Source organism: Phyllostomus discolor, chromosome 14, assembly GCF_004126475.2.
Source record: "Phyllostomus discolor isolate MPI-MPIP mPhyDis1 chromosome 14, mPhyDis1.pri.v3, whole genome shotgun sequence".
Classification (NCBI taxonomy): domain Eukaryota; kingdom Metazoa; phylum Chordata; class Mammalia; order Chiroptera; family Phyllostomidae; genus Phyllostomus; species Phyllostomus discolor.
In genome coordinates this window covers 10,648,813-10,673,734 of record NC_040916.2, presented here as the reverse complement: position 1 = coordinate 10,673,734, position 24,922 = coordinate 10,648,813, and the positions used below count along the sequence as shown (strand labels likewise).

The window sequence follows — 24,922 nt, the reverse complement described above, 5'->3', positions numbered from 1 at the left end:
GGTATGCTCTCATGTACATGGTGACTGCAAATCCTGACAGTTCGATTGGTCCAAAAAGCATTGTCCTAATGGGTTGAAGTGGGGCTGCTCTGATTGGTTGGTGAAGATGCCAGTGGGGATATAATCACACAGCATCATTTGAACAGGGAATGTCTCAGTCCTGTTGGTTAAAATATGATTTCAGGAACTCCTTTTAAGTGTTAACTCAGACAGCAAGAACACAATGCAGACGGGCAGTTGAATGCAGGCTTCTCCCTAAAGTGGGGCCTGTATGACAGCCTTTGTTTAGCAACAGCTGCTAGATTCTGTTTCTAAATTTGAGCCCAGTTATCCACCCAAGACCTTCTTGGTCGGTATCTTCTCTCTTGGAGGCAACACATTTAACGTTTCTTGCAGCACTACTTTAGCTGCATCCCACAGATTGCACTTTTAATTTAGTTCAAGATAATTTTCTAATTTTCCTTCTGATTACCTCTTTCATTCATGGGTTATTTAGAAATGTTTATTTTCACACTTTTTTTTTCTCTTATTGATTCCTGATTTAATTGTTATGATCAGAGATCAAATATGGTATGATTTTAGAGCCCTTTTAAATTTTTTAAAAAGATTTGAGGAAGGGAGGGGGAAAAAGAGGGAGAGAAACATCGATCAGTTGCCTCTCACACATGCCCCAACCTGGGGCAGCACCAACAAGCTAGGCACGTACCCTGACCAGAGTCAAACCTGTGACCTTTTGATTTTCAGGATGATGCTCCAACCAACTAAGCCATACCGGCCAGGGCCTTTTCCGTTGTTCTTTATCTAAAAGTGACAATATACCAAATTATTTTATACACCATTTACATTTTTAAAAAGGTAATGAATTGCAGTTGCACTTTACCCTATTGTTAAGAATTATTTTACTGCACATATAACTTCACTAGATAATACTGTGTATTTGCTGTTTTTGCCTTATTGTAGCCACAAACCCATAAGCTATTCCCCTCTTTTTATGTTTTTCATAGGTCTACGGTCTGGCAAACTTGGCGAACAATGCGAAGCAGTTGTTCGCTTTCCCAGGCTCTTTCAGAAGTATCCATTCCCTATTCTCATCAATTCTGCATTCCTAAAGTTAGCTGATGTTTTCAGAGTTGGGTAAGTCTTTCTGAATCCTCAGTGTCCCAAAGTACTTTGTTCATATCTTTGCTTTGTATTGTGGTCTTTATTCTCTTTGACTTGCAGGACTTCCACATGTTGGTTACCATTTTAGTGGACACTCAGGGTAGTGTGTAATACTTTTTGGTGGAAGATTTAATGACATTTTAAGCAAAATTGAGGAGTGTAAACTGGAGAGTACTTATTTCTTTGGGTAGCAGGATAAATCAAATTAGGACAACCTTAATATGTTACTATGTATTTTGGAAATATCTGTGGCTTTGTGTTGATTGTTTGGAGAGTTTCTGATTTTATAGCTTATTTTATAACAGATTACAGGTTACTGCAAAGTGCCTGGAACGTGTAAGCACTGAATGAAATACCCATTTCTCTTCTTTTTTTTCCCCACCAGTCCCAGCCCATTTCTTTCTACCATTCTCCAACCACTCATGTGGTCACACACACACCAAGTCAGACCTGAAGGAGAAAAGATGTTGTAGAATTAGCTCGAGAGAGGAGGAAGACTGTCTGACCTCCCGGCCTTGGTTAGAATGTGGCGAGGTTCAGTTCTGCCCCAGGGCTGCTTGTGTTGCTGCCACTTTGGTGTCCTGCAGCAGGACTGCAGTCATCCTGACTGCTTGTGCTTAGTACCCCCCTGCAACACTGTGGACTGTAGCTCTTAGTGACGAGACCAGTGAGATCGAAAACACCTGCCAGTTGCTACAATTGAATATTAATAGTGTCATTTGGATTCTTAATTAAATATTACTTTCCTAAAATGGTCTAATTTATTTTAACTCTGGTTTTTTGTAGAAACAATTTCCTGAGGCTCTGTGTTCTTAAAGTTACTCAACAGAGTGAGAAGCATTTGGAGAAGATTCTAAATGTGGATGAATTCGTGAAGAGGATTTTTTCTGTGATTCATAGTAATGATCCTGTAGCGAGAGCCATCACACTCCGGTAGATTGCGTTGCTATTATGATTCACCACAAGATGTTTGAGTTATAATTATATAACCAAAAAAGGCAATATATTTACTTTTTCATTTTGAGTATTCAGAATTTATTTTTGATTTTTCAACTAGGACTCAATGTAAAATATTATAACTGTCCTAACCTGTAAATGGTTCTTAGTTATCACCTATGATATTGTTTTAGTTGTACATTGTTGCCTAACTTGGTTTTGGAACATTCTGTAGGTAGATGTTCTGATCCAAGAGCTAGGATCTAAATGTAGCTTGGCTTTAGCTTATTTTGACCTTCCTGATCTCGTTCGTACTGTTTTGTGTCAGTTTCCTGTATTCATCCTTGGTTACCCACTCATTTTTGTATACGGTAATTTATATTTGAACTCCTTGGAGAATGCCAGATATAACCACTGTAGTTTTGTGAGCCTTTTCTTTCTTGGTATTTAAAATTTTTAAATTTTGTTAGAATTTTTTTAAAACTTGTAAGCTGCCCTGGCTGGCATAGCTCAGTGGATTGAGCGCGGGCTGCAAATAAAAGCATCACAGGTTTGATTCCCAGTCAGGGCACATGCCTGGGTTGCAGGCCATGGCCCCCAGCAACCACACATTGATGTTTCTCTTTCTCTCTCTTTCTCCCTCCCTTCCTTCTCTAAAAATAAATAAATAAAATCTTTTAAAAAAATGTAAGCTTTATATTCAGATTGAACCATGTTCTCTTTTTAGCTGTGCTGTCTGGAATCATGTTTTATTTATTTATTTATTTATTTATTTATTTATTTATTTATTTAGAAATTTATATCCCTAAAGTATATATAAGGCTCATTTCTTTTTTTATGTTTATGAATTTATACTTTTAAATGCTTTTTGGTACTCTATAAGCTTTTTCAATTAATGTATATTTATTATTATAATTAGATAAAACAAACTAGAGAAATGTATTAATACATATATGCTCCCTCAAGTAAAATCCACATAAACATGAGATTCATAAGTAGCCATATTGTGTATTGGTGAGCGTGTTTTTTTACCCTCCCCCGAGGACATTTTTCCCACCGCTTTTACTGTTGTGGGGCTCGCTTCGGACTTGCCCTTTCCCGGCAGCACTCCTCCTGACCACGGAGTCCGGGGTGTCACTTCTTCCCAGGGTGTCCGTATTCGCACATCAGGAACGGGTTCTTTCCTCTTCTTCAGAATTAAGTACTTTTGTGATTCATATTTTAAAGATGTTTTCTTTTTCACCCATTACTTTAGACTTACAGATTAAAACAACAAATGGAAGAAGAAGATAGGAAATACTCATTGCGTTAGAAATGTAGTGCTACAGATTATTTCTAATATTACCAGAAATATTTCAGAAAGTAGTGTCATATGGGATTATGCTTTTGTTTTTGCCTTTTTATATTACTTATTTTATATTATATAGTATATTATTATATTTATTATTGTTATAGTGACAGTTTGTTCATCAAGATATGTCAATATTAGCCTGGTCTAATCTTTTCTTGTGTAAAATACTAGCTTAATAGCCATTTGTTATTTACATATTTTGAAAAATAATCCATCTAAGTTGTATATTTTGTGAAATAATTTAAGTAATTTCAGAACTCTCCTTTCTAATTGAAATTAAATTATATAGTCCATTTTAATATCTTGTTTATAAGAACTCTGCTGTTTGTGTCCAGTTATATCTCCATACAAAAATTAGGAGATGATATGTCATGTTGGAAGGTAACTCAGGACGTTGACTTTGAAGAAGGTTGTCATTGTAGGAACTCTGTTCTGTTTATTGAAATATTTTTATAGCCTTCTAAAATTCCTGCCTTTCTGCTGAGAAGATTTTTCAAGCTTTCCTTTTCTATAGTTATGTTACAAATAATAGATTTTTTCTTTTCTGAATTTATGATTTTATTATAAAATGGACTGTGTATTTTTCAAATTCTTCCTCCCTCAACCTTGTAGATTCTGATATGAGTGCCAGGGAGCATCCTCTGCATGAGTTTTGTTTTTTTTTTTTTGATTTGAGGATGGGTTTGAAAATCATGGAACCAGTATTTACTGGTGTTGGGAAGTCTTACTTTTTTTACTTTGTGGATGTTCTTAAAACCAGAAAGTTAGATTGTTAATGCTTTGTTAAATCGGACTTCTTTATGCAGCACTGGAAATTTGATATTTTAATGCTGTAATAATTTAAAAGTTTATTTTCTGGGTTGTATTTGATACCTAGGATGTACTTCAAGATGATTTTTTAAAACTTTGCTTGTATTAGATAATCTATGTTAATTTTTCTGACATATTGAAGTGTGGAATAGTGGTTAGAAGTTTAGTCACTGCTTGATTCCTAAAGTTGATGCTTTATTAACCTGAGATATGGAATTACCTACAAACCTTAGTTTTAGTAATTTAGCTTTGCCTTGCTTCTTCCTTTCCTGACCTTGAGTTTATTGTATTTTCATGCTTCCTGCTTTCTCTGTTTCTGTAGGATGTTGGGGAGTCTGGCGTCAATAATTCCTGAGAGGAAAAATGCTCATCATAGTATTCGTCAGAGTCTGGATTCACATGATAATGTAGAAGTCGAAGCTGCTGTTTTTGCTGCTGCAAACTTCTCTGCACAGTCAAAGTAAGCTTAGGCCTTTCAACCATTTGGCTTTTCAAGAAGAGGTTTTGAGAGAAAAACTAAGCAATATGTATAAATACTAAGCAATACAGAAAAATATAAATGGCAAGGTGTGTTTTCCAAGAGGGTTTACATCATGTTGGGGAAGCAAAACTTAAATACACAGAACAGAATAGTTAAGTGGAAAAGTTGGCATTTAGTATAAATGAAATAAGTTTCCAGAGGGACAGAATCAGTGTAGATTAGAGTAGCGGGGGAAGGAGTTACTGGATAGCAGAAGCTTTGTTTGCTGAAGAGCGTTCCTCCCCAGACATACATAGCCCTAATACAGAACTGCTGCTTTCTTACTGTCTTCTCAGGTTAAGTTGTTTGGCAGTAGAGCTGTATACAATTTGACAAAGACAGTAGAAACATGAGTTGAAACCAATTTTAACCTGTTTGGGAAGTCATGTTCTTACAGAACCATATATATTAAAACATTGTCTCTGGGTGGTAAGATTGTATCTAATTTTATTTTTTATAAATTTCTCCATATCATGACATGAGCAAGTTTTGGTTTTATAATCAAGTAAATATTAAACTTATTTTTAGAATAAAAAACAGCATTTCTATTAAGACCCTCTGCTAAATTTGAGTAATTGAAATAATCAATTTTCTTGCTTCACCTTTTAATTATGTGCATATTCTTCTCTTTGACTGCTTTCATCAAAACTTAGAAGTCTAGGATTACTCATTGGAAAAGGAGAGTAGAGAATAGAAAGCATATCATTTTTTAACTTACTATTCAAAATCAGTAGGTGTGGCAGTAATTGAGGAGGTGAAATATCTGAGTTAAATACAGTTTCTATTTAAGAGAACTTTTAAAAATTACTTCTATTGATAAGGAGGTATTATTATCTAGTGAGTAATTATCATCTGATTAGCACTGTCAGATTAAATATGTACAGTGACTCCAAAAGTAGTTTTCTGAATGTAATTACTAAATGATAAGTTTAAAATTTAGTGATTAAATTTACTAGAATCATATTTGGTTCCATTTTTCTCTTCTGTTATCAGAACCTAATTTTATCAGCAGTGGAATTTTTTATCTGTCTTGGGAAATGATTAAGAGTAAGTAACATAGAAACAGCAAGATTCTTCACTTAAAGAATTAATGACCAATGAACATTCAAATTAACATTTATGTAGAAGCAGTTTTTGATATACCGGTCTTCAGTATATGCTTGTAATTTGTAATATTAAAAAATACCAAAATTAGTACAGTGGAAAGCCTGAAGGGCTCATCTAAAGCCTGAAGGGTATTAGAATGTGAAATTAACAAAAACCTCTTTCCCAGAGAAGATGGATGACCCGGCCTGAGATCAGATATCTCAACTAATACCAGTGGGTTTTTAGTATCTCAATTTACCAGTTTTGGGATCTTCAGCAAATGAGAATAACTGGCCAAATCAGGCCTTGAGAATTTAATTCTGTTCTTTCCCTGTCTACTGCCATAACCACATCTAACTTGTTCTAAAAAAGGTTAAGATTTTATATTTTTAAAGAACTAGTTCCCTGAGTCACAAAACCGGAGCTGAAATGCAAGCCCAAGTCCCTTCAGAAGGGGCCTGAGGAGCACTGTCAATAGGAGAGGTGCCCTCTAGCGGCGACTGTGGTGAACTGGGTTGAGAAAAATGAGTCTTAACCTCTTTCAAGCCAACAACTCACTCTTAAAGTATAAGAAAAATAATTTACATGAGCTTTATTTTAGAATACAATATTTTAAATTCTAAAACAAAAGCAATTTAAGTAAAATTTTAGAAAAACCGTTCAAAATTTTACTGCAAAGCACAACAAACTTTACTTACTGATCTATTTCTGTATAAGCATAAAGAAAACTTCAGGATTTCAGAATTATGATGCATTGAATGATAATAAGGTCACTGAGATCATAATGGATGTAGTCAGAGAGAGTAAGAGCACAATAGAAAAATAGAGAACAAACTGAGTTAGTCTTAGGAAACACATTTATACACTAAGCCACCATAGAAAATTCTAGCAAACAAAAGAATACACAGTCATGCATTCCATTAGTTCTCAATAGATGGCTGTCTTTATGTATCACATAGCCTCTGGAAAACTCCACTGTTCACATGTGAGAGAATTAATTTGAAAATGACAAATCATATCTTAATAGCAGGAAATATTTTATTTAGACATCCATTGAACTGTAGAGGGGAAGCAGCTTATGTCTTTTTTTTTAGTATTTTTTTAAAGATTTTATGTATACATTTTTAGAGAGAAGGGAAGGAGAAAGAGAGGGAGAGAAACATCAAGGTGAGAGAGATACTCAGTCTTTTGCCTCTTATATGTACCCTGACCTGGGACTGAACCCACAACCCAGGCATGTGCCCTGAGCAGGAATTGAAACAGCGACCTTTTGCTTTGCAGGTTAATGCCCACCCAACTTAGCCACATCAGTGAGGGCAGTAGTTTATGTCTTACGTATCATTTATTATGGATAAATAAGCCAGGTTTGGTCCTATTATCTCTTATCGTATTTCTTTACATATTATATTTTATCCCATATATTAATGTTATTAATACTTTTGCAATATTCTGTGATATTCCTATTGCCACTGAATCAAAAGCAACACCTTGGAAAATACACATATATAATGTTACAAATACATGGCTAACTTAAAATTGTTCGGCTTTTATAGTAAGATTCTGTCTATGTTTCCCACTGTATTTTATTGCTTATGTAATCAGCTAGTGTGTTAAAAGCTTTTCTTAATTAAAAGTATATTCTAAAACATAATAGATTGAGACAGTAACCTTGAATATTTCAGGTGGTATGACTCAGTGACACAAATTACAACAGCACCATAATTCAGAGCATCTTTCCTTGAATACCAAGTGAGAACAGCATCGGCATAAACCCATACGCTGCTTGGAGTTTTGGTTTCAGTTGCATTTCTTAGCTCACCCCCAGCACCCTACCTTTGGAATATTAGTTACACTTTGGAGTATGTACTGGCATTTTCCCAGTGTTAATTGTGTTGTGTTTCTTTTAAGTCCTTAGGAAACCTTAATTTAACTATTTGGTTTTAAAGTTTTTGCTGTTCTCTCTTTCCAAAGGGATTTTGCTGTAGGAATCTGTAACAAAATTAGTGAAATGATTCAAGGTATGTATGCTTTATTTAGTATTATGAAGTGACTTAATAAGATTTATATTATTATTAATAGCTGCTAACATTAAGTACTTACTATGTGCTAGTCACTATTCACTCATTTATTTATTCAGATAATATTTATTAAGCATCTTCTCAACACCAGAGCTGTTCTAGGTGCTTAGGATACAGCAGTGAACAAAACCAAGTTCCTGCCCTCAAGTAACTCACACTCTGGTGGTGGAAGGAGGGGGAGGGGCAATAGACAGAAACATGACAGACCAGGTGCAGCAGAGAAAAAACGAGTAAGAAGGATAGTGAATCCCTAGAGTAGATGGTAGGATAGAAGGAGGAACTTTTCTATTTTATATATGTTAATGAAAAAAGGCCTCTGATAAAGTGATACTTGAGTGAGAAATGCAGATTTTTAGGGGAAGAACATTCTGATGGGGAGGGCAGTGCTATTAGAAGCTCTGGGGCCCTCTTGTCACTTCAGAGTCTTCAGTTGCAACTAAAATTCAAATTGCTTACCATAGTCTACAAATGTCAAGCTTTCTAATGTCATCTTCCATGCTTAGCTTCATGTGTGTTAGCCCCATTTAAAAGGGAGCTCAGAAGCTACTGCGTTGCACAGTTCTAGAGAATACCACGTCCTTTTGTATTTTTGTAAACGACATCCTTTTGAATTGTGCAACTTGTCAGACTTGTATAGGTAATGCTATTATGCATATTTTACAGAAAAGGAAATAAAATGACTAGATTGAAGATACAGTGGTTAAGTTTTACCCTGTTCCCCTTTAACCCTGTGTCTTTTTCCTACCATCCAAAAACGGCTTTCCTACAGAAAGGGCTGTCTCTAGAAGGAAGCATCACGCATCATGGAGCAGGTTTTTATTAAATCCTGCTCTTTCAGACATGATCTCAGCAAAGAAACAGGTGGCATACTCGAATTAAGATAATCCAAGGAGTGACACATATTAGTGACACATTATTAATGAAGGAACCATTTACAAACATATGGGCAGGGTAAACTATAGGTGATAATGTGGTTCTGCACCTCTTTAGGATGCCGGGGAGGGAGTGGTTAGCAGAAACCTGGAGTCGTGTCAAGAGGGTCACTGTGAAAGACTGACTGCCCATGAATATGATGTGACCCTACATAGAGGGAACCAGGGAATAAATACTCTGACCTCATTCTTCTCCCTCCCATCTCCTGGGGCTCTGTGCTTTGGCCAAACCCAAACAGAGGCCAAATAGCAAGGGCGTTTGTTGATGTAAGCCAAAGTTGAAATGTTATCTATATGTTCACACTAAGAGTTATTTTGCAATGGGAAAACCAGTGATTTGCAGAGTGTAAATTAGCTTTTGCCATATATGTAGTAGATTATGAATGACAATTTTTCATCTTTATCACTGCAAAGCCCTGCTGTAGAAGAAAAGGGTTTCATTTTTGTTTGTTTGTTTAGCACTGATTTTGATAGGAAAAGATGCATTGGCATTAATTCTCATGGAGTTCCAGTTGTGTATGCAGTAGGAACAGCATTGCTACACAAAAATTCACAGGTCTCGAGGTCTGACCAGAAGGTGTCCAGCCATGTACTATGAAAAATGGAGACATTTATTGAAAAAGACACAAGAAACATTGTACTTACAATAATGGCGCCTCAGTCCCTTTCAAAGTAGTCACCTTGGGACCTCACACACTTCTCCCAATCACCATTAACTCCCTGTTGTATTTTCCTGAATCTCATCGATGGTCAGAAATCTCTTCTCTTTCAAAGGTGATTTTAGTTTTGGGAAAAGCCAGAAGTTGCAAGGCATCAAATCTGGGCTGTAGGAGGGCTGAGTCCCCTGGGTGATTAGATGTTCTGCCAAAAAACTCTGCGTGAGACATGATGCCTGAGAGGACAAAATGTTTTGATGAAGCCAGTTACCAGTTGCCTAAAGCTGCAGGCTTCTGAATCATCCGAATAGTTTCTGCAGAGGAATGTTCAAGCTTAATGCAGAATTTGATGCAGATTCCTTATTTTACTCAGTCATTTTGAATGTGACAGCCACACAGTACCTATGCTCACTCAACCTTGTCTACTGCCCCAACTGACTAGTCCAGTGAAGTCATCATTGTTCATGCATGCACATTCTAGTCCACTCTTTTGCTGCCAGGTTACAATGATGTTGCACAAACCATTCTCGTTATTTTTTAACAATGGCTGTACTTTTTCTAGACCGGTCTCATATATAAATATGTTTATACTTTTTTAGCACGCTATGAGAAGAAATGTATTATTTGTTTTTAAATGGTTATTGTGTTAATTGAGTCAGAACTTTTACATGTGAATTGTTATCAAGGAGGATGATCACAAATCTTGAGAACCCTTTTTGTACCCAGGCTTAGCCACACCTGTAGACCTGAAGCTGAAGTTGATCCCAATCCTACAGCACATGCACCACGATGCGATCCTGGCTTCCAGCGCCCGTCAACTTTTACAACAGCTAGTCACGTCCTATCCTTCCACCAAAATGGTCATTGTTTCTTTGCATACCTTTACCCTGCTCGCAGCTTCATCTTTGGTGGATACACCTAAGCAGGTAGTTTTAGTGTTTTTTAAACTGCCTTTTCTTCACTAATCTTGCATATTAAGTATATGACAAAAGATACATAACTCATTAACTCAGACATGTTGATAATATTAAGATACCCTTTCCCTAATAAAAATCTGTTTAATTTCCTTGTGCTTGTTTTTTCCTTCTCTGTATTCACAACACTGATTTTTGGGACTCCTTGAGGAAACGAGGTAGAGATGGGTACATGGCAGCGCATGGAGCGTAAAGAAAGAAAGGGTTGAGTCTTGAAGGCCAGGCCCTGTGCTGGAACCTCACGAGTTGAATGACGATATCATTTTATACACAAAGAGAGCGAGGCCTATACATGGCAGCCCTGATAAATGACAGGGCTGCACTTTGAAATGAGTCCTGTCTCAAGTGTAAAAGTTTCACTAAGCAACATTGCTTCCGTAATGGTAATTTCAGTGACAGTATTAACTGTGTGGCTTATTTCCCTTGTAGATTCAGCTTCTCTTGCAGTATTTGAAGAATGACCCCAGGAAAGCTGTAAAGAGGCTTGCTATTCAAGATCTGAAATTACTTGCAAATAAAACACCACATACTTGGAGTAGGGAAAACATCCAGGTATGTAGAACTTTGAACATTAATGATTTTTATAGAACAATAATATAACATTGTAATAAGTTGCTTTGCTTTAAATTTTTATGTCGTCTTTGTCATATTCTGAGTGTTTGAATATGAAAAATTCTTACAACATTGTTGAATTTATAGCAGAAGTTATACGTGGCAAAATAAATGCATGAAACTTCTATCATTTAAAGTTTGTTTTAGTGAATTAGGCCTGCCTCTCAATTTCTTGTTAATTTTCACATAAGCATCACTATAAGGCTAATTGAGAAGGCCAGTTAAATTGTTTATTTTATTCCTGTCTCCTTCAGTCAATGTAGGGAGAATAATTTTGATGCTACCAGGATTTATTAGGGAGAAAATGCAAGATGGGTAACTTGGCAAAGTATGTTTCTCCTCTTCACAGAGAGCAAAAGACTTTCCTAAGTTTTCTGCCATAAATAATACAAGGGCAGATCTCATTCTCCAGACTTTTAATATGGTATCTTTTTATAGCATTTCTTAGGTCGAATTATTATTTTGTATTTTTTTCTCAACATGTAAACTCTGTTTCCACATTACTGATAACAGATGCACCATTTTCTTAAAAATTAAGTTTAAAGTGAAGTGGAAGATTGTTAGAATTTGCCCTTCATTTTCATGGTTGTTATTATCTCTTGGTATCATTACAGCTACGGTATAGCAAAAACCTTTGAATTCTAGATTAAAACTAAGCTGCTGTGTTTGTTTCTTTGATTGCAATTTTCTAAATATATTTCAATATATTATAGATTGATAGCCACAAGTATTCCAAGAAATAAGGGCAGTTGTTAGTTTTTGCATTTAGTAAATGAGCAAATTAGAGTTCTGAGAGACTTAGTATGCTTAAGAGAGTTTCTTAAGAGGACTTAATTAAGAATTGAATTAAGAGCACTTCTCTCATCTGGTGCTTTTCCTACTAAACAATACTGTCTTTCCAAGAAGAGAATGTGCCCAGTCACTTCTGTCACCCTGGGGAACTTGCAAATTGAACCAAACCAAGGAGGGTCACGGTGTTGTTCCTTCTCATTGTTTTCCTTATTGTGAGACAGAACACGCATTCAGGAAAGTATGTTAAATGTATATTTAATAGTTCAGTAATTGTACCTGAAAGCCCATGTAGCCACCTTCCAGCTGGAAACAGAACAACTGCAAGATCAGAACCCTCCCTCCCTCCCCCAGCCCTCCTTGATCAGAACGTTAACACCTACCCAAAAGAAAACACTATTCTGACTTTTGTGATAATCATATCTTTGCTCTTTATAACTTCACCATCTATGTATGCTTTCTTGAAATATTGCTGAGTTTTTGTTTCTTTTGCTTGTGAGAGTCATCTATGTGGTTGCAGGATTTTCCTTTTAATTGCCAACATGTAGAATGATCAGACTTTTACATTTTTACCAATTTAGAAGCTGTAGTTTTAATTTCTAATTCCTTGATTACTAAAGAATTTGGACATCTTTTTCAGTGTTTACTGACCATTTGAATTTTCTCCTTTTGTGACATGGCTGTTCACATTTCTTGCCTCTTCTCTTGATTTGCATGAATATATTACAGATGTTTGTACTTACCCGTATTTTTCAGACCATAAGATGCACCTAGGTTTTAGAGGAGGAAAATAGGGAAAAAAATTGAAGCAAAAAATGTGGTAAAATATTTAATAACATAAATAACACAATATTTCACCAATATAAATGTAAATAGAACTCCAACATTAACAGCCATTACACCTCCCAAATGGGGGGGGGGGGGGGGGGGGGGGGGGGGGGGGGGGGTGCGTCTTATAGTCCGAAAATATGCTAATTGGTCCTTGGCAATTCTATATAAATTTCAGCAGCAGCTGGTCAGGTTCCACTTTTTTAAAAAGTTAATTTGATCGGGGTTGCACTGAACAGAAAAAATCAATTTGTACGAAATCTATGTCTTTACAATGTTAAATCTTCTAATGCATGAACATGTTATATCTTTACGTTTATTTAGGTCTCTTAAATGTGTTTTTTGCCTTACTTGGTTTTATCTGATATTAACATAGCTACTTTAGCTTTCTCCTGGGTGTATTTACATGGTATATTGTTTGCCATCTTTTTACTTCCAGCCTTTATGCATCATTATGTTTCTGACATGTTTTATAAAGAGCATGTAACTGGATTATCTTTAATCCAGCCTGGAATTCTTGGTCATTTTAAAATGTAGTGTTTGGTTCGCTTACATTTACTATGATTTATTATGTATTAAGGTTTAAGTCTTATCCTATCTTTTATATTCTTTATGTCTCACTGTTCTTTCCTCCTCTTTTTATTGGCTACCTTCTGGATTGTTTTTAATATTTACCATTTATTTTTCTTTGAATAGTTTGGAAGTTTACAGACTTTTTAATTCTTTTAGTTGTTACCATAAAAATTACAACATGCATATTTTTTATGAAAATCTAAAGTTAATTCTGTTAGAGACCTTAGAACACACTTTAACTGCATTTACATCCCTCTAAACTTTTATATATTGTTGTCATGTGTCTTAATTCTATCTCTTCTTATCAAACAATTTGCTATTGTTTTGTACATTCATTGTTTTTTAGGACCTTCCACTGTCTTTGCTCTTCTTGCATCTCAGGCTCTGGGATACTTTTCGTTCTGCCCTTGGACAGTCCTTAGAGAGGGTCTGCGTTCCTCAGAATATTTGCTTGTCTGAAAATGTCTTCATGTTACCCTCAGTCTTAAAAGGCACTTTCACTGGCGATAGAATTCCCAGAGCATTGAGGATACCACTCTCCTCCCTAGTGGTTTCCATTGTTACTGCTGAGAAGTAGCAGTATTCTTTTAGGGGAAATTTTTTCCTCTTGCTCGTAAAATCTTCTCTGTAATTTGGTTTTCTTCAGATTCACTGTGAAATGTGTGGTTGTGAATTTCTTCTATTTAAACTATGTAGATGATTGAGTTTCTTGAATTGTAAGTTTGGTGTCTTTCAGCAGTTCTGGGAAATTGTCAGGCATAATTCCTCAGACATTGCCAGTCTCTCTTGCTTTTCTCTCTGCATCTCCAGTTAAATGTGTGTCAGCCCTTCTCCATTAATCCCCCATGTTCTTTATCTTTATATATTCTATGTCCTTACCTTTTTAGGCTGTATTCTGGGTTTATTAGTTATGTCTCCAGCCTATCTAAAATCTTTTCAGATCTTGTCTCTGCTATTGATTACTATTGGTTCTGTGTTGTACCTTTTTTCCTTGTATACTTGGCTGTTTTTACTACTCATTTTCCTTGGAAAAATATGAGTGGGAATTCTTTAAGGCCCAGAGCGAAAGTGCGTTCCACTAGAGGAGATTTGCATTTGCTTCTGTTACATAGAGAGGTCATGTAGTGATACATGCTGTGGAGAAAAATAAAGTCAGGGAAGAGGATTAGTGAGTGTGGAAGATGGAGTTTTAAATGGGGCGGTCAGGAAAGCCCTTATTAAGAAGTTGGCAGTTGAGCAAGGACCTAAAGGAGGAAGCACTGACTTCCTGTGCTCCTGAAAGGAGAGTATGCCAGCAGAGGGAGCAGCATGAATGTGAGGTCAGTGTGTCTGTAAAAAATGAGGGAGATGAGTAGGAGATGCTATTGGATAGAAGGTTGGATGGGAGAGCAAGCAGATCGTATAGGGCCCTTGAGTCCTTTGTAAGGATTTTAGCTTTCACTGTGCGTGGCAAGGACTGCCATTGGAAAATCTGAAGCAGAGATCATTGTCTTTTTTTATTAATTGAGTTATGTCTGACATGTAACATTGTGTCAGTTAAGGTATACATGTTAATTTGATACATTTATACATTGTAATATATTATTATTATAGCAATAATTAGCACCTCCATCATATTATGTAATTATTTCTTTTTAGTGGTTGAGTCATTGAGTTCTAGTCTCTTAGCAAGTTTGAATGTTTTTATCTGTGTGCACTATTGCTGCACGTTAGATCTACAGACTGACTTCCTGCTCATTGCAAGTTGGTACCCTTGAACATTATCTGTCCTGTCCCTCCAGTTACCCCCTCCCCAAGTCAGACAGACAACAACAAATACCGTATCATAGTACTTGTGGAAGCTGAAAAGGCCAAGGTTGTCAGAGCAGAGAGTGAAATGGTGGTTGCCAGGGAATGGAGGGCAGGGGGCAGAGGATGTTATCTCCCTTGAGTTATAAAAGACTCTGGCCTAGCTGTGTTGAGACCACATTGTAAGGGGCACATGGACAGAAGCAGAACATTCAGGAGATGATTATAAATAAGCCAGTTAGAAAATACTATGGCCACCTGAACCATGGGTGTTTTGGGTTATCAGTGAGAAGTGGTAATATCCTGGGTCCGGCACAAATAACGCCTTTTTAATTACAAAATCATAAACATGTAATTCTGTAACATAATAATATCACACTGAAGCACACCGTATGACACTTTAGGTGAAATGTTCAAATTGCTGTCCATTCGTGTGCGACAGTGATGTACCCTACTAGCCGCACTCAAGCAAGCCTTACTTCTGCTGGACTCAATTTTAAAGGCAAAGCTGACTGATTTACTGGGAGATATATAGAGGAGGAAAAAAGGATGACTCTGAGGTTTTGGGCTTCAACAAATTTCCTTGGTTATGGGTAAAACGCTGGGGGGCTTATTTCTCTAGGAGGAGATTAGGAAGGAGTTCAGTTCTGAGCGCATAGTTTACAGTGAGTGTCACACGTCCAAGTGGAGGTGCCACGGACATATGAGTCTGGAGTTCAGTGAACAGATCTACCTTAGTTATAGAAGATCTAGAAGTTGTAAGAGTCATCAGTTTATCAGAAGTATTATCAGAAAGCCAATAGGGAAAAAATGGGTTTATTCGAAATACAGGGTGGGGCAAAAGTAGGTTTATAGTTGTGAGCATGCAAAACACAGAGTTTATTCTTGTATTATTATTGATTGATTATTGTGTTTTCCATACAAACAACTGTTAACCTACTTTTGCTGCACCCTGTAAGGTGTTAGAGGGAGACTTCTACAGATACCCTGGACCTCCAGGAAGAGAAGCAGATGGGTCCTAAGGCCAATGAGGCCTGCAACACAGCTAGAGGCAAAGATGACAAAACTGAAGCTGTTCTTCTACTTTGGGCATCTCATGAGGAAGCAGGGTTCTCGGAAAAGATGCTGGGGAAAATAGAAGGCAGCTGGAGAAGGGGAAGACCACATATGGAAACATGACATAAGGTGTGGGTGAGAATAGAGGATGCAAAGCCAGAGATTTGAACAGAAATAGAAATGCAAATAAACTAGGGTACTAGAGGAGTGCCAGATAGTGGAGTGAAGCAATGCATGGGGTGGGCAAAAGCAGGTCTCCCGTGCCGTTGTAACATTCTTTTGAGTCAATAAAGCGATGGTAATAATCATAACCTGCGTGTCTGTTTTCCATACGAAAACCTCCTTTAGTCCACCCCTTTGTAGAGTGTCGGGCATATACAAAAAAGTGCTTGTATAAGAATAGCTCTAAGAAACAATATTAAAGGTAGGATTATGCTGTAGTTTTCCTTTTTGTATACTTTGACAAATTGTAGGGTTGGCATTATGCTGTCTTAAAATGAATTGGGATCTTTCTGAATTCAGGAGTGGTTAAGAGCTATGACATAGAAACTTCTACCTCTTGAAGGTATAGCTTTCAAAAGTGCCATAAATCCATCTGAATGTAGAACTTTTTCTAGGGATAATATTCTGAGAGCATTTCCAATTACATGGTTCTTGCCCTATCAAAGGTTGATAGATTATTAATTAAACATTGATTACTTTTTGTTTAAAATATATACTTTTAAATGTTTGTCTTTCCCACAAAGAATTTTTTCCGACTGTGCCTAAAACCTGAGCGTATTGATTTTCACTAATTGGATGTGATCAAACAATTGTTTTTTCAAAACCTAGTTGTATTTTTTAAAGCAGTGACATAGAGCAAAGGCAAAAATTTCTAATGATTTACTTTACAAGGTAATCATTTGTTGATTTTAAATTTGAATTTTACTCTCAATTACCAAGAATAATTATTCTTCTTCTAAGGCTTCCTCCTCTCTCTTTACTCTCTTCCTTCTTTCTTTCCTTCCTCGCAGTGGGTCTTACCACTGCTGATTGATTTTGGGAGTTTTGGTATTTCAAATGCAAATTGTGTCCATTTCATTGTTACTTTTACTGGTGTGTTGGTAAGTAATATAATTCTATGTGACATCAAGTGGAACAGGTTTAAAGGAAATGCTTTCATTCTGAATATTTTAGAAATCCAACACAATGAAGGGCCCAAGTATAGGGTATTATTATTAAAGTCATCAAAACCAGTTAATTTTTAGGAACACAAATATTTATCATATATTTTCTTTGGATTTTATTTATGCCTTGCTAAGATAATTATCCATTTTAGTTGGTGTTAATCTGTATTATAGTTTACACTATTCTTATAGTGTTATCTGAAAAGATTTGATTTATGTAACTTTTCTGTTACCAAGTTCTAGACATTCTCAAAGACATAATTTTATTTTTGGCATTATCTCTCCTGCCAGGTTAGATTTGTACTTTACCTAATATCAGGAGGGATGACAAGTTAAGCTTGAGAATTCTTTTAATAATCTTTTTCTTTGTAGTTAGTACGATGGAAACAGAAGATTTAGAGGTGTTATCTCAGACACTGAGTACTTTTAAGCATAGCATTTTCTTTACTTTAAAGATTATATACTTTTTGCCAGTCTTTTCTGGAACACATCCCTGGTGGTCAGTTCCATTCTAGAGTAGAGAAGCCCCTGTTTAGGAACTGACCCAGAAAACAGTAATTCAGGGCACACTTCGTTTGAGCAGTGAGTTACACCAGCATACAGAAATTGAGGCTTAATAGTCAGTGAGGAAGACAGTGCTGCGTGAGAGAGGGGGCTTTGTTTGAAGAGTTAGGTTTTCCTTTTTGCTGGTGGGAAGAATGGTCCTGGTAAGAACAATTTTGTAATAGGTAATATCCTTGAAACAGGAACTTGAACCAGATTTTGTTATTGAAATATGATTGATGTTCCGTCTCTGGGGAACTTTGTGATGTGCTCTGTTAAACTTGCTAATTTGAATTAATGAACCTTTAAGTGAGCACATATTTACTGAGAGCATTTTAGGAACTCAATACTGTGGTAGGTGACAGAAATTAGAAGATAACATTATAAATAATTTTATCATAAATTTTCTTTTCAGTTTTTCAGATGGTAAAATTTTTGCTTCTTTAAGATTACTAATATCATTGTCATATATAAAATGTCTCACTTCCTTCTTGGTTATACCAAAAGGTTAAATGTCTGTTACACACAGAGCACTCTACAAGACATAATTTTGAATACATATGAACACAGGACATAGTCCTTAACCTCGGGGGCTCTTTAGTTGAGAGTATCATTCCTAAGTACAAGCTAATTAACAGTGCAGGCAGGACTATTTAGGTAATAAGAAGTGGTTAAATGGAAATAGCCTAAGTATTTAAATAAATAACTAACAATTACCTAATCACAGTCACTTTTGAAAAAATGCTTTTTTTTGAACTTCAAAAACAGCAGCTATGCGTGCTTTTATTTCCTTGTCCCCTGCTTTCTGTAATACACTTGCTTTCAATCTGTTTCCCTGTCACTTTGCTTAGGCACTTAAAAGACACTTAATGCTAAATCCATAGCCTTTTCTGTCGTTCTCACCTGTCCTCTCTAACACATTTGATACCCGTTAGGGTACTTCTTTTGATTTCTTTGGCACTTAACTGTCCTCACTCTTCTTTCCATTCTCTAAACTGTACCTTCTCTGTGTTCTTCACTGCCCCTTTCCCTCCGAGTTTGACCCCAGGTGCTTTCTTCCATTTCCTTTCTGCCATTCTGGTAGCTTCCCTTAACAGAAGTGCGTGCCTTCTTCTACAGTCTAGTTCTTCTACTGAGCTTCTGAATTGATCTCCAGCATAGCAGCTAGTAGGGATTGCAGAGTGCATTGACTCTCAAGCTGTTTAATCTTACAGATAACAGATGTGACCCCCACTTATAGTTTACATTTTACTTCATTTCTTTTAATGCCAGTACATTAACATGTCAAAATTCAAAAGCCACAAAAGGATGTAGAGTAAAATATTTCCCATTAACTGTTCTACTATCCACTAATCTCCTTTGCCCAGTGGCAACCAATGTCTGATTTCTTGTATACTTTCCCAGAGATGTTTTATATGAAAACAGTTCTGTATAAATCTTTACCTCCATTTTACAAAGAAGTTGAGACTCAAAGGTTTCAGTAATTGGCTCAGATCACAGAGATGGTAAGTGGCAGAACCAAAATTCAAATGCAAGTCTTTCAGTGAAAAAATCTACATCTCCAATTCCAAATGCCGAGTGGGTATTTCTTCTTAGATTTCCTAGTCTTCCTATTTTCTGTCCTTCTTCTGAAATTCACTTATCCCCATAATTATTTAATCTTTATAAATGGAATCAGCATTTTCTGGTCAAAAAACTCGTGGAATCCGTCTTGTTCATTTCATCATATACAGGGTAGGGCAAAAGTAGGTTTACAGGTGTGAGTTCACAAAATAGAGTTTATTCTTGTTATTGCTTATTATTGCATTATTTTCCATACCAACAACTGTGAACCTGTTTTTGGCCCACCCTGTATAATCTCTTTCCAAATGTATCTCATAGTCCTTCTCTGTTTTCCATTCCAACCTCCAGGCTCTAGTTCAGGCCACCATTACCACCTGCCTGAATTATTGCCATAAACTACAGGTTGGTCCTTAACTCTCAACTCTTTTTGATAACTTTTTCTGTTTACCATTGCCAGAATAATCTCCCCTAGCACTTCAGATGACATTATTCCTCTCCAGTGGCTTCCTGTTTTCTTTTCTCGTTGGGTTTAAATCTCTGCCTAACTTTCAAGGCCCTCTATAATCTAGCCTGATCTTCCCTATTCAGCATTCTCTCTTATTCTTCATCCCTTTTGGATATATCTCCTCTTAGGCCACCAATGAAGACTCCATATTCCTAATTGTCACAGTTCTTATTTGCTTCACCTACACTGTGTTTCCTTCCATTACCAGGAAACTACTCTATCTTTCAGATTCATTTCCATTTCTTCCGTGATAATATTTTACTGCTGCTTCTATCATTGTTATTAACTAGGTTTTTCTTTTCACTGAAAAAGTATATATGCACATGATGAAGAATTCACAGGGTTCAGAGGTATACAATGAGTGAAATATAAGTCTGTGTTCCATCCCTTCCCAGGTCCTTCCTGAATTTTTCATCCTTTTGCAAGCATGTTTTTTTCTCTTTTATTTTCTGTACAAATGAAAATATAAAGTGTGCATGTTCTGAACCTTTTATCACTGAACAGTACATCTTAGGTCAAGGGTGTCAAACCCATTTTCACTAGGGGCCACATCAGCCTCGCCGTTGCCTTCAAAGGGCCAAATGTAATTTTAACTCCTCAACAGTTAAGGAGTAGTTACATTTATACAGTCCTAACATTATTTCAGCTCTTTGAAAGCACCCTTGAAGCTGATGTGGCCCCTGGCAAAAATGAGTTTGACACCCCTGTCTTAGGGAAACTTCTCATATAAGCAGGTAGTTCTGCATTATTTTGCCAGCTGTGTGGTGCTCCCTGTATATTCCCAGTTCCCCACTGCGAGGACATTAAGCCAGTTTCCAGTACTTTTACTGTTATTGTTTACATTGCTGTATTGACTAGTTTGTAAAAAAAAAAAAATCACCTTCATGAACATATATTTCTAAAAGAAGAATTTGGGACCTTCTTACATCACACACAAGAATAAACTCAAACGGATTAAAGATTTAACTGTTAGACTCAAAACCATAAAAATCGTAGAAGAAAACATAGGCAGTAAAATCTCGGACATTTCTTGTAGCAATATTTTCTCTGATTTATCTTCTCCTGCAAGGGAAACAAAAGAAAAAATAAACAAATGGGACTACATCAAACCAAAAAGGTTTTGCATAGCAAAGGAAACTGTCAACAAAATGAAAAGAAACCCCAGTGAATGGGAGAACATATTTGCCAATGATACATCTGATAAGGGGTTAATACCCAAAATTTATGAAGAACTTATAAAACTCAACACCAAAAAAACAAACAGTCCAGTTAAAAAATGGGCAAAGGACCTGAATAGACACTTCTCCAAATAGGACAGATGGCCAATAAACATATGAAAAGATGCAAAATGTCACTAATCATCAGAGAAATGCAGATTGAAACCACAGTGAGATATCACCTCACACCTGTCAAAATGTCTGTCATTAATAAATCAACAAACAACAAGTGTTGGTGAGGATGTGGAGAAAGGGGAACTGTTTTGTACTGTTGGTGGGAATGCAGACTGGTGCAGCCACAGTGGAAAGCAGTATAGAGTTTCCTCAAAAAATTGGAAATGAAACTGCCTTATGACTCAGCAATTCCACTTCTGAGAATTTATCTAAAGAAACCTGAAACAGTAATTTGAAAGAGTATATGCATCCCTATGTTCATTGCAGTGTTATTAAGTAGCCCAAGTGTCCATCAGTAGATGAGTGGATGAGACAACTATGGGACATTTACACAGAGAAATAGTACTTCTGTGGCTATAAAAAAAACAAAAATGGAAATATTACACTTTGTATGGATGGACCTGTAGGACATTATGCTGAGTGAAATAAGCCAGTCAGAGAAAGACAAGTACCATATGCTTTCACTAATATGTGGAATCTAATGAACTAACAAGCAAAATAGAGACAGACTCATAGAGAACAGGTTGACAGCTGGGGGTGGGGGTTGGAGGGATTGAACAAAAAAGAAAAGAGAGAAAAAACTCACGGACATGGACAATAGTGTGGTGATTGCCCGGTGTGGGGTGGGGGTATATAAAAAAAGAATTTGGTGGTTTAATGACATATGCATTGAAAATTTTGAGATTTAATGCCAGTTACCCACCATGAGGTTTATACCGTCTTACCTGTCTGTCAACAGGGTGTGACGATGCCTGTTTCCCATACGGTATCCTGTGCTGTGTATTAGTAAACTTTAATCTTGGCCATTGTGACTGGTGAAAAGCAACTCTTGAATTTTTCAAATTATGAGTGAGGTTTAACATATTTAAAAGCCATTTGTATAATATCTGTGATTTTTATAGTTTTTCTTTTTTTTAATTTGCTATAAAATAGAAACAAAGGACTAGTTTTGTTTAACAAGCAAGACGATTGGCCAGTTCTCCTGGAGCTGTTTATTGAATAGTCCCTTTGATCCGAAAAGCCATCGTCATACATTGAATTCTAGTGTGTGTTCGAATCTGTTTCTGGGGCCAGTTCTCTTTCATTGATTGCTGCATTCGTGAGTAGGAAAAAGACTTGTGTGATTTCTGGGGACTTGTTTTACATTTTAATATGTAGTAGGGCATGTTCTTTAGGCCCCTCTTTATACTTTGTCAGAATCTTTTTGGATTTTTTCTATATAATCTTTAAAAGCAGATTATCTGACCTCTCCTTTCCTCCAAATTTTGTCAGTGTTTTCATTTGGGTAAAATTTGTTGTTTAATTTAACCTTTCTGGAATTTTATTTTTAATGTTTCCCTTAGTCTTTGCTTATTTTCTGAATGTTTGTGGGAGAACTGGACTTAGTTCAGTTTAGCAGGGCAGTTATTGGACCATTTATATTATGTGCCGTCTTGTCAGAGTCGTAAGAGTACATGTACAGAATGAGGCAGACCTGTATTAGGAGCATGTATTTAGGGCTCACTGCATTGAGAGAACCCCTGGCATCTTGTTTTGGTAATACTTCTGACCACTTTAGTGAGGAATAAATGACCTGAAATGGGAGAGGATAGGTAGGTCACTCAATATAAACTAGATGGAATACCACACTCTACTATTTTTTTAAATATACTTATATGGTCCTGACTGGTATAGCTCAGTGGGTTGGGCATCCACCCACAAACTGGAAGGTCACCAGTTTGATTCCCAGTTAGGCCACTTGCCTGGGTTGCAGGCCAGGTTTGTGGTTGGGGGCAGCGGGGGTTGGGGACGCGGGGTGAGAGGCAGCCAATTGATGTTCCTCTCACACATCCATGTTTCTTCCCCTCTCTTCCTTCCCCTCTCTCTCAAAAATAAAATGTTTTTAAAAATAAAATCTACGTATATGAACGTATAATTCATATCTATTAGGTAAGCAAAATATGGTGGAAGTTCTACTTGTGAGGACTAAATAGTACACATGATGACTTTTTAAAAAGTCTTTATTTTTTAGAATAGGTGCAGCTTTACAGAAAAATGGAGAAGACGGTACAGAGGATTTGTACATGCCCCGTACCCAGCTCCTCCTGTTAGTGATATTTTACATTAATATGGTACATCATCACAGTTGACTGATATTGATACATTATTACTGTTAACCAAGGTTCATACTTCATTCACATTTCTTCAGTTTTAGCCTAATGTCCTGTTTCGGCTCCGCGACCCCATCTAGGATACTGGGTTATATTTAGCTAACGTGTCTCTTTAGGCCCTTTGGCTGTGGCAGTTTGACTGTTTTTTTATCATGGAAAAAAGATATTAATACATATATTTTTTAAAAGCTAGAAAATGTAAAGTGAGTAGACACTTTAAAAGTATATTGATGCTTTAGGTTTTATGTTCCTCTCTTTCTGCATTTCAGGCACTCTGTGAATGCGCCCTCCAGACTCCTTACGACAGCTTAAAATTGGGGATGCTCTCTGTCCTTTCCACGCTCTCAGGGACCATCGCTGTCAAACACTATTTCAGCATAGCTTCGGGTAAGGAGGGAAGGGGGATGGTACATGGGTGATGTGCTGACCCCTTAATTCATGTGGATTTTCAGGTTGCTTCCTCTACAGCTTTAGAATGTTATCTGCTAATGAATTATTTGAAAATTACTTCTTGACTAATGCCTATGGTAATAAAATCTTGAATCCTTGATCTTAACTGAAGGATATTATTTTTCTATATTTGTTCTTTTTCTAATTATATGTGGGTACAACAATATTTTTGAGGATGCTTAAAATAGCTGGTTTGCCTTTCTATGCCTATAACTTAAAGTGCCCTTTAAATTTCAGTACATTTCAAAGGCCAAGTGATGGTGAATTTTAAAAGCAAATGTCATGCTACCTTTTAGGTACACATCACTCTGGAAAATGGTTAAAATAAAACCTTACCCCAGATCAGTAATGCTTTACAGATTGCCTAATTCAAGATGAATTAACTCCACGATGCTTTCGTTAATGCCCAGGGAAGAGTTTACTTACTTAATGGACTTAAAGCTAAATTTTTTTGTTTTATTTTAATGCAAGTTTTATGGAATCTTTATTTTTTTGTAGTCAGTTAATTTGATTTGGATTAATTAAAGAACTGTAATGTGCATTAGTCCTTTTTATGGTTTTACAACTTATGAACTTACTGGGTAAAGAGAATTCCCTGACTTCTAAGTCCGGAGAGGAGGCCGAAAGGACCTGATATTCTATTGCCAAGCCTCCCTGCCACCTGAGGTGCACATGTGGCCGGATTTTACTTAAATCATTTCCATACCACAGACTGAATTGGAAGCTAGGAACAAAGAGGAGTGATGTGGGAGAATCCCTTTTCTGATGATAAAACAGTGACCACAGCAACCTCCAGTTTCCAGTACATTGTAGCAGTGGTTGTTGGCTATGTCTTGTACCTTTGCCAGCACTGTAAGCTGTGACATCAAGATATCAGTAACACTGGCATTAATATCTTCACTGGACTAATGCCGTGCATGCTTTGGGCTGTGATCTTGGTGTCTAGCCTTGCCTTTTTTCCAAGCTGATTTTCCAGCCTTTCTAGTAATTCTAAGAGGTACTCT

The 24,922-nt window shown here is 36.6% G+C and overlaps 1 protein-coding gene across 2 annotated transcripts in view; it reads left to right on the top strand.

Moving 5' to 3' along the window:
• Window positions 1-24,922, top strand: part of INTS7 (integrator complex subunit 7) — a 70,651-nt gene that overhangs the window by 9,784 nt on the left and 35,945 nt on the right. For both annotated transcript variants that reach the window (XR_004900729.1, XM_028530730.2), the window contains exons 2-8: window positions 1,005-1,134; window positions 1,948-2,094; window positions 4,581-4,718; window positions 7,836-7,882; window positions 10,257-10,456; window positions 10,934-11,056; window positions 23,738-23,855. Coding sequence is in view for 1 of the 2 variants with exons in the window: in XM_028530730.2 (XP_028386531.1) it covers window positions 1,005-1,134; window positions 1,948-2,094; window positions 4,581-4,718; window positions 7,836-7,882; window positions 10,257-10,456; window positions 10,934-11,056; window positions 23,738-23,855 (903 nt within the window). In the remaining variant the exon portion in view is untranslated. The remainder of the gene's footprint in view (window positions 1-1,004; window positions 1,135-1,947; window positions 2,095-4,580; window positions 4,719-7,835; window positions 7,883-10,256; window positions 10,457-10,933; window positions 11,057-23,737; window positions 23,856-24,922) is intronic.